The sequence below is a fragment of the Arachis duranensis genome, chromosome 4 (genome assembly GCF_000817695.3).
Source record: "Arachis duranensis cultivar V14167 chromosome 4, aradu.V14167.gnm2.J7QH, whole genome shotgun sequence".
In the NCBI taxonomy this organism is placed as follows: domain Eukaryota; kingdom Viridiplantae; phylum Streptophyta; class Magnoliopsida; order Fabales; family Fabaceae; genus Arachis; species Arachis duranensis.
The window spans coordinates 10,542,757-10,554,181 of NC_029775.3; the positions used below are offsets into that span (position 1 = coordinate 10,542,757).

The 11,425-nt window shown below is 30.0% G+C and overlaps 1 protein-coding gene across 1 annotated transcript; it reads left to right on the forward strand.

Annotated features, from left to right (window-relative positions):
* Positions 1–4,402: 4,402 nt before the first annotated feature.
* LOC107483325 (stilbene synthase 1) lies at positions 4,403–6,427 on the forward strand. Its single transcript, XM_016103949.2, has 2 exons — positions 4,403–4,662; positions 5,222–6,427. The coding sequence occupies exons 1-2, from the start codon at positions 4,485–4,487 to the stop codon at positions 6,211–6,213; spliced, it is 1,170 nt and encodes a 389-aa protein (XP_015959435.1). The 5' UTR covers positions 4,403–4,484; the 3' UTR covers positions 6,214–6,427.
* The last annotated feature ends 4,998 nt before the right edge of the window (positions 6,428–11,425 follow it).

Here is an 11,425-nt window from a genome sequence, read left to right on the forward strand (position 1 = left end):
ATTTATTATTTTGCATGTTGCAGACTCTTTTGCCTTAGAAAAGCAACCTTCTTAGTTCTTTCCTTTTATAAGAGAGTAGCGTATAAACAGGTATAACACTAATTAAAAACGTTTTATTTATTAAATTTATTATATTAATAAAAATGAGATCAGTTAAAATGAAAAAGTTTATAAATATTAAATAAACTAAGAGATGTTAAATAATTTGAAAATTAAAAATAATAAAAAATACATATTTTTAATAAATATAGATGATGATAAAAGATATTGTTAAAATAAAAATAAAAATTTTATGTACAAATTAAACTCCAATCCCTGTTATATATATTGGTGGTGGTAAGTTTCAGACTACAACATTTTTTTTTTCTTTAAGTCCCGTTTTAAAATTGTGAATATAAGTATAAAAAACTGAGTTTGATATATGGTCACCCTTTTTTTATCAAACGTTACGGTTTTCAACCGTGGCCAATATCGCTGTGACCATACAATAGTCACCCCTTTTTTAGCAAAGGTCATGGTCCTTTTCTTACAAAGTGAAAAACGTAACTTTTGATCTATGGTCGCATTACCGTGACCATAATTAGTCCTGCTATAGTAACAGTTCTTAACCATGACATTAGTGCTTTTATAGTCACATTATTAGTCTTTTTATAGTCATAGTTTTTAACCATTTTTTTAGTCTTTTTATTGTCACGGTTAGAAACCGTGACCCTAACTCTACTCTATAGTCACAATTTTAACCGTAGCATTGAACTATTTTATGGCCACAGTTTTTGATGGCGACATGAGACTACTCTATGGTCGTAGTTTATAAACGTGACATTTGAGTATTTATTTTTTTAGTCTAAAAGAAAAATCAAATAACTTTTTCTCAACTATCAGTATACTTGAGTTTCCCTGTATCACACAAACCAAGATATTGATACACTTGTAACTAATAACTGTTACAACAGTTTAAACTCTATATATATAAGTGTAAACAAATCATAGAATCAATTACATTTGTGACTTTGTTTATGAATCATCGGTGATTGGTTAACGTTTGCGATAGCAGAAATATTATCCTCCACTATAGCCCTATGTCAACACACTATAGCTAATGCTAATTACAGGTATTTACTAACGAGAATCATGGACAACTTTAACTCTTGTCATTTTCTTTGGTATTCAAAACACCGAATTATCAAAGTAGTAAGTACTTTCCAGACTTCCACTTTCAAGGAACACAAATCCAAAACTAAATCGTGAGATAAAAAATTGAAACTTGAAAACCTTAGACACTTTTAAATCACAATTTTTAAATACGACATAAAAAAAATTGATCTAAAGTCTGAAATAATTCTATTAAAAAAGGTGAACATTCAAACCTTGATCTTTGACATCTATTGTTACGGTTTTTTTTTTTTAAATTATGTGACAAAAATCTATTTTCTAAAATCAGTACTATTCATCAAAACTATTACTATAAATAAAAAATTATGACTATAGACCAGTGTTCTGAAAATCGAATTGGACTGACCGGTTTGATCAGGTTAATCAGGAACCGATTTTCTAGTCTGTCTGATTGGTACAAAAAACCACTTGACAAAAAACTAGTGAAAAAACGGTCGAACTGGCAATAAATCAGTGAACTACTAAGTTTTTTAACGTTTTTTAGAATTTTAATTTAAAAAAAAAACCTCAAGCGGTCAAGTATACCTGCTAGCCCTCTTTCTTTCTCTCTCGCTCATAAAAGAAAGAACCCAACACTAAATACCCCTCTCTCCGAGTTACAACGCCGCTAGCCCCGCCGTCTCCTCTTCAAGGGTATCCTCGCATTGCTAGGTCTGCTCAGGGTTGCTATTTGCGTCGCCGTCTTTGCCCTCGTCGTCAAGCCCGCCGATGACCGCTCTGAAGTTGTGTCTCTATCATTGTGCCATCGCAACCAGAAGTGGTCTCTACAGATTGGTCCTCTTCTCGCCGTCATGCTCGAAGCTCTTCTCCTTAATTACCATCGTGAAGGTCTCCTCGGAGATATTCTCCTCGCTGTCGCATCTCTCTCCCACGATTGCTTACTCACAGTAGTAACCCTTGCTTTCACCTTCATCCTCCAACGGTTGTTCAGGTCCACTGCTCTTCTGACTTTGAGTTAATTTTTCTGAAATAATTTTGTTGATTGCTGAAGGTACTTCTTTTAATTTTTTTTGTTGATTTTTTATTTTATTGTCTAATTGTAATGGATTTTGACTTCTGAGTTTGTCTTTTGAACTTCTAGATGTAATTGTTGATTGTGTTCTAATGATGCATGTGCTGTTAGTTTGTTGATGTGATTAGAAATTGTATAAATCTTTGTTAATAATTCATACTTAATTGTTGACTGTTTTTAATTTGTATAAGTTTGTATTTGTGATTGTTGCTAATTATAAATTTTTATTTTTGAAAATAGAATTTTTAATAATTTTATTTTACATTTAATTAAACCGGTTGAATTTTAATTGAACCATTGAACTAATAATCACCTTATCGATTTATTGATCGGTTCAGTTTTTGGAACCTTGCTATAGACTATCTCTATTGTTACGGTTTTTAAACATGACATAAAAAAACCGTAGCTTAATTAAAGCTAAAAATGTTATAGTGAGTTTCGAATTCAGTGACCATAATTTTAAGAAAAGTGTTATTGCATGGTCTTTCTACGACGTTGCCCTTAATATTATGCCGAATTCAATTTATTCTTAGGATAGTTGAGATGATATATATATTGAGGAATATTTGTGATTCTACAGTTTTACAAGTTTGTAAGTTGTGAATCGCACTACTTTTTTATGAAAATATATTTTCCATTGGTAAAATGATGAGAGAGTGACTAGTAATAAAAATTATTCTAGTAGTTTAAAATAATATAATCAATTATTATATTATTATTTTATTTGTTCAAGCAAGACTACTACTTAATTAAAGACCGGAATCATATATGGTGGTAGACTCCATTATTGTCATCCACCCACCAAACTCCTCACACATCCAGTCAAATACATCATCTTTGAATATTGAAATTTATATAAAATGACAAGATCACCTTAATTATAAATATACTTAAGTACCACTAGTTAATAAATCAGACACAAATATATATTATTTTTTTATTAATTTAAACTTTTAAAATAAATGGTATCAAGATATGATATCAAAATTTTATGTCCAAAAAATTTAAAATTCAACCCTTAATAAATTCTAAAAATAAAAAAAAATTATAAGGTAAATAAAAATTTATGCAAAAGTTAAGTAAACTAAAAAAATTTACTTGAAAAAAAATTAAAATATCAAAAATATAATTATTAAGAATCTCGCTAGGGAGTCAATGTGTACAAGGGGCTATTTATTTGGCCCAATATAAATTAAAAAATAAACATTCAAAGTAAAATACTACTAATTTTTTAAACACAATACACCCATACTATCCAGAATAACCATCCGAGTATCAGAAATAATAAATATCTAATATTGAACATTCCTATACTCCCATTATACACATTGTACAGACACTCAATTAGTTCCCTATACTTCCTCAATTATTAATTCATGTTATCTTTTGTTGTCAACCTAATGTTTTGGCACCATAGTATCATGATAGATGTAATGGAAATAATAAGCATGTGTGCCCAACTACTACTGGATGCACCTATTCATATCCTTCGTTAAAAGTGAGAAATCACAATTAACACTATCCAATTTTTTCTTCGTTGGAGATGATCCACTCCCCACCCTATCCAACTTTGATTAGATATATGTAACATAAATAAACAGAGCCGCCACACATTAAATAAAAGATTTTTTTATATAATTAGATGCATGAAATAAAAAAGGAATTTTTTTACAAAAAATAAAAAAATCTCTATATTTCTTACAACAAATAGTTACACATTAAATGCCACAAAATGTTATCCTTTTTATGTAAATTTTTTAAAAAATTCTTTAATAATGTTTTCATGTTAAATGCAAGCTTTAAAAAAGTAAGATATTTCTAACAAACTAAATTAAAGTTGACTGGAAAGAAAGAGAGAAAGAGAGAGAAAGGGGATAGAAATAAATACTTTATTCTACCAACCAAAAAAAAATGGACCCACATACATCAATTACTAAAGACGAAAATCTCTAAACAAATAAGCCGCCAATCTGGTCCGCCATCCACAGAATATCATGAATTAAATAACACTAAAACTACGCAATATATGTAACATGATACATGCACAATCAATCAATCAAAGTCAAAGCAAAAGAATTAAACAACCAAGAAGTCAGAATACTTCGTTTTTGAAGTTAACTAATTAAATAATAATCATTGTCACCCATTTAATTCCACATATGCCCCTACTCATGCATATAAATATTCCCCTTCTCCCTGCCTAAGTCTTCACCAAAATATACAAAGCACATAGCTAAAGTTTGCTCTCCCAAAGAACATAGCTAAGCTTTGTTGTCCCAAAGAACACAGCTAGAAAAAGATGGTGGCTGTTAGTGAGATCCGCACGGCTCGAAGGGCAGAAGGCCCAGCAACGGTACTGGCGATTGGCACAGCAAATCCACCAAACTGTGTTGATCAGAATACATATGCAGATTATTATTTTAGAGTCACCAACAGCGAACACATGACTGATCTTAAGAAGAAATTTCAACGTATTTGTATGTATTTTTTATTTTTACTTTTGCTTTATTTTATATTTATCAAAGTAAAATTTATTATTTTATTATTATATTAATTAATACATATAATATTTCATATCAAACAGTGAAAAAAATTTTTTTAGTAAAGATGAAAAAGTGAAATTGTCATGCATATTAGTTTCATTAAAAATATCAATAAACTTGTACAACGTATTGGGTAAACAATAATAATATTTTAAACTATCATTTTATTATTTCACCATAAAGGATTTAGGGAGAAATGAGAATTATTGGCTATTCAAATACAAGGTAAACGTAAAGAAAAAATTTTGTCCATCGTCAAATATTTTCATAGCTAGATTTAAACACTGATAATTAAAACAATGAAAAATATAAACTAATATCCTATAGAAATTAGGTTAGTTTAACAAAATTTTATACAAGTAAAAATTTACATATTCTACGCTCACCATTTAAATTTTCATAATTAGAAATAATAACTTGTTCAATACATATATTTAACATTTTTGAAACTTCATCAAGGATATTGATAGATGTGAATTACATATTATTACAGGTGAGAGAACACAGATCAAGAACAGACATATGTATTTAACAGAAGAGATACTAAAGGAGAACCCCAATATGTGCGCATACAAGGCACCGTCGTTGGATGCAAGGGAAGACATGATGATCAGAGAGGTACCAAGAGTTGGAAAAGAGGCTGCAACCAAGGCCATCAAGGAATGGGGTCAGCCAATGTCTAAGATCACACATTTGATTTTCTGCACCACCAGCGGTGTTGCGTTGCCTGGCGTTGATTACGAACTCATCGTACTCTTAGGACTCGACCCAAGCGTCAAGAGGTACATGATGTACCACCAAGGCTGCTTCGCTGGTGGCACTGTCCTTCGTTTGGCTAAGGATTTAGCTGAAAACAACAAGGATGCCCGTGTGCTTATTGTTTGTTCTGAAAATACTGCAGTCACTTTTCGTGGTCCTAGTGAGACAGACATGGATAGTCTTGTAGGGCAAGCATTGTTTGCCGATGGAGCTGCTGCAATTATCATTGGTTCTGATCCTGTTCCAGAGGTTGAGAATCCTCTCTTTGAGATTGTTTCAACTGATCAACAACTTGTCCCTAACAGCCATGGAGCCATCGGTGGTCTCCTTCGTGAAGTTGGACTTACATTTTATCTTAACAAGAGTGTTCCGGATATTATTTCACAAAACATCAATGATGCACTCAGTAAAGCTTTTGATCCACTGGGTATATCTGATTATAACTCAATATTTTGGATTGCACATCCTGGTGGACGCGCAATTTTGGACCAGGTTGAACAGAAGGTGAACTTGAAGCCAGAGAAGATGAAAGCCACTAGAGATGTACTTAGCAATTATGGTAACATGTCAAGTGCGTGTGTGTTCTTCATTATGGATTTGATGAGAAAGAAGTCACTTGAAACTGGACTTAAAACCACTGGAGAAGGACTTGATTGGGGTGTGCTATTTGGTTTTGGTCCTGGTCTCACTATTGAAACCGTTGTTCTCCGCAGCATGGCCATATAATACGCTTAATTATATATCTCTGCATATATGCAATTTTGTTATTTTTTTAATAATTTTCTTTTACTCTAAAATAAGATTCTAAATGGCTTATATTCTTAGATGAGTGAAAAATTAGACAACGATGTCTAAAGTTAATTCGTTATGCGAAGATTCAATATCAAAATTTGTAATTGTTATTAAAAAATATATCAAATTCTTTTCAATTGATGAGCAACATGACACATACCAATATTATGTTTGTAAGTTTTTATATTATCGCGTGTTTGATGCCTCTCATAATTATCTAATAATGTTACTTTTATTGTCTAATTTTTAATATGTTGTCACTTGATACAAGATTGAATATAACAAAATTAATTTTATTGAAAAAGAATACTCATGTTATCTCTTGTATATTCATGTTATCTTTTATTGATAGTTGATTTTGATTTTGATTTGTTAGATTAGTTTGTTCGTGTTTTATTTTTTATTTACTGAATTTTGATTCTAATTAATATACTGATTTTTAAGGATTTTTGTATTCTAAATATATCAGAAAAAAGATGTGAGACGTTAATTTCTTAAAAAAAACACAATGCTAGTTTGTGTGGTAATAATATAAAAGAAATGGTGAAATGTGTTTTATGGGTAAATACCCACTTTTTTTCCTAAGATATAGTGCACCTTAACTATCCTTAAACTTCAGTAGGGTCTCCACTCATCAAGAAAAATAGACAGTAATAATAAATATATATTTTATACTATTAGTATTATTATTTCATTACAAAAAAATTATTCATTCAACAACGCTTTTCTTAAGCTACATTTAAAAAGAGTAGTCTATTCATAGAATAGGCTACGCTTTATTCTCTGTGGTCGTTTTTTAGAAGAATAGAAAACATAGTTATGACATCACTTAAAAAGTGTCTCCTTAAATATTAAAAAATTACTTATAAAGCATAGCCTTAATTTAATGTCTATGAATATCCTTTTTTTTTACCCAAAAAGACGCTTTTCAAGAGTAGTCTAATTGTTATGTTTTGGGTACGCTTCATAAATGTTTCCTAATATAAGCGTGCTATAATAACAATAAATTTTATTTTCTTTTCACACCAGTGCCCTTCTCCTTTGCAGAAAGCTAAGAGAGAGTTCTTTTGCCGTTTTCTTTTGTTTTCACCTTCGTTTCATCATCTCTTCTTCACTGTCACTGCTCGTCATCGCGCTCACTAGGTAAGCATTCTCTATCTCATTATCCATCCTCTCTTCTTGCTTATTCTCTAACTCCCCCTCTCTGTTCAGTGTCAAAAAAAAGTGTGTGCGCGCTCTGCTCTCTCGCGACCCCTCCTACTCTAACGAGTAAGTAAGTAAACCACCTTTTGAAGGTTGATCCGCTGCTCCGATAAATCTATTGAAGAGTCAAGGTTTTCGATGAGGTGAAGCATCAATCCCTAACAAGCGAGGTAAGGGCCTGATGATGATGATGGTAAACAACAATAGCTAGTGAAGACAGAGAAAGTATGTATCAATTTTCAATTGGTTTTGTGAAATTTAGGAGGTTTTGGGTTTTGATTTCAGGGTTTTTAATTAGGGTTTTTGCTTCTGAATCTATATTGTTTCTAATTTTTAGGATTATAGGTTCTGAGATTCGCCAAAAATAAATTAAGTCAGGGATCCATATGTTTGGTTCGTCAATTGCATTGGGAATATTAGTGCAAAATTGATATATCTGTCTCCATTCATATATAAAATTATAATAATTATTGATGGATAAGTAGATTAAAAGTTATATTATTTGAATCTTATATAAGAAAGGATTAAAGTATATTTTTGTTTCACTTGATTTTTTGTAACTTCGACAGGTTATCAAATCAATCTTGTATCAAGATTTCAGTTCGAGAAATAAATACGACTCTTCTGAAAAAAAGTGGGCTCGACATAGGAATTACTAAGCGTTTGTGTCAAAACAAACTGCGTCGAAATACTGGTGGCAAATTGTAGCAAATAAAAGGAAGTACAAAAAAATGTAAGCTTTAAATAAATGAAAGAGTAAAATTAAAATTGAAAGAAAGCAAAATAACAATAAAATATTGAAAGCAACGAAATAAAAAGAAATGAATTAAAATGGAAAATAAAGAAAACAAAGGAAAATAAAATAAAAAATGAACTTCTGACACTCACATACACTTGCACTCCATGATCTTCCGTTGCGTCACTGGGACTGAAAATTTGCAGAGTTTGGTGTGATAGTGAAGTGTTTTTTATTGAAGTCTCTGAACTCTTGTAAACTTCTCCTATTTATAGATGATAAGAATAGACTTGACCATGAAGAATTTTGCCCATGATCTCGCTTCCTCCTTTTTCTCAGGCCACGACCCCGTCTTGACTATAGAGAATCTTGACTGCCAAGTTAGTTTTGACATCCCACGTCTTCCTTACGACTTTGCTCTTCAAGTAATTGCTTTTCGACTTCGACATTCTTTGCATCATCTTTTTTCGATTTCAACTTGCTCGTTTCTGCTTCTGTAGTCGAAACAATTGATAGTGAAAATATCTTGTAGAAAAAATCTATTTTTAGTACCAACAATTTCATAAATAGATAAAAAGAAAATACCATTTACATAGATACAAGAAGGAACTGTCAATATTTCTTTAAGCAATAATTTTTCTGTTAGGATGGCAAAAAAATCTACTAAAATCAGTATCCATAAATATTATTTGTGACAAGAAATTAATTGAGAACCCTCGAAATATCTACCGGATGGAATATAGGTATCCACCCCACAAAGATCCACTAAATTTTCATGAATATAAAGTTGTCTAATCATTTAATAAGGGTTTAGCCAACAAGTCAACAAATATTTTTAAATTGGACTTTATACTAATTAATATAATTAGTAATTATTTAAATTTTATTTTTCTAAAAATACAAAATTAATAATTATTAATTACAGTAATTGTTTAAAATTAACTGATTACAAAATAATTATTTTCCTATCCTTTTCCTTATCCATAAAATCCATTCTAACGAAACCGACCATTTGCACGCGCAGCTATTACTTTCGAAATCACACTCTGCTTGCAGTTCAAACTATTATTTTTGCAAGTTGCAACCATTTTTGCCTTATAGAAGCACCTATCCTTCTATATAGGCGATTAGTGAGAAACAGGCATAATAGTAATTCAACGTTTTATTTATTAAGTATATAATATTAATAAAAATGAAACCAGTTAAAGTGAAAGAGTTTATAAATTAACTAACATATATCTTGAATAATTTAATATTAAAAGTAATAAAAAATACATGTTTTAATAGATATAGATGATAAAAGATACTGTTGAAACAAAAACAAAATTTTATATAAAAATCAAACTCCAATCCCTGTTATATACATTGGTGGTGGTAAGCTTCGTTACAGATTTAGTGACTATATATATTTGATGTTAAACACAACTATAAAATGGATTAATATAGACAGATTTACAGAAAGATTTAGTTTTTATTACAGACAAATTTTTAGTTACCGACGAATTTGTCCCTTTGTAAAAGCCTCGTCAGAAATTATTTACTGACGGATTTTTACCAGTTACCGACGGATTTTTCCTCTATAAATTCTCCCTCCATTTTCCTGAAACGTCGAACTTTCCGACGGATTTTCCAACGGATTTTCCGTCTATAATTACAGACGGATTTTCCGACGGATTTTTCGTCTGTAATTACAGACGGATTTTCTGACGGATTTTCCGTCTATAATTTAAACCTTGGAAAAATCATCTCACACTCTGAATACAGACAGAAAATTCATCTGTAAATCCATCAATAAGTTAAAATAGAATTTTTTTTAGATTTTTCCAATTACAAAATAAACTTATTTTCTTACAAAATAAATATAAATTTAATACAAATTTTTATCTATTTTGTATTCGAATATTTATAATATTTCATAAAATAAACAAATTCATCATATTATCAAACTAAAAGAAAAGTAATATAAACAAGCAAGTTAATATAATTCAAAACATAAACAAAGTGTATTAATCATCAACTATAATTTCTAGTATATTGTTCAATTATACTAAAACTATCAGCTCTAGTCTTTGGTGTCATCTTCATCCTCATCATCATCATAGTCCTCATCCGAAGAGATTGAGAGTGGCGGCGATAGCCGTGGTAGTGGAACTGCACTAGAACTACTTGACTTCACTTAAATTCCTAATATAACAGAAATTTCAACAACTGTTACTCAATTATTTAAAATGATGGATGGTTACTTGAAAGAAAGATCAAAAAAGGAAAAAAAAGAGAATAATAACAATGTGAAATATATAATCAATATTGAAATTTCATTCACCCCAGGAATAATAATAATAATAAAATATTAAAGAGAAACTAATGAGTTAATTTTAATTTATGTGTGCAACTCACCACTTTTTTGCCAATTAGAAGACTATATAAGTCAAGATTGTTGTACTCGGATACATGGAAGAACACAGAATCTAGCTTCAATTTCAATACTCTGCTTTTCAAATGAATGTGAATATATATAATATAAGAAATCCCTATAAAGAATAATGCTAAATACATATGGGGTTTAATTTATTTAACCCAAAAATGTTAATTGATTATTTAAAAAAGGTTCAATTAATATATTGTCATGTATATGTGAGTTAGGAGGCACATTGTGCAGTACGTGAGTAACATTTTTTCCATATCATATAAGGATATACATTAATAAACAAACTAAAGAAAAATGTTTATCATCACAATAAGTAATATGTTGCCATTAAAATCACCTCTTTATATGTTCAACATTCTTCTATGGTATATAATTGCTTATGAAAATCTTAGTTTTCCACTGATCAGTAAGCCTGAAAAATTAAGAGGAGCAAATAAAAAGTAGCACCCTACATATATATAATTGTTTTAGAGTAATATCATATACACTAATTTTGTATAATTTTTTTATATAGTTATGTTTAATATTAAAAATGATATGATTTATAAGAAATAAGAAAAAATGATGTAAATATTATTTTTTATTATTTTTATTCGTAATTATTTGACACTTAAGTTGTGTGGGTCATCGACATATTCTAATTTTGCTACAATTTTATTGAAATACGCCTAGCTGATAGGTGATGGAATGGCAAATTGTAAATTAAATAGGATAATATTAAGGTCATCATCTACATCTAAATATATCCGAAACTTAACCTCTTGCATTGCTAGCTTTTC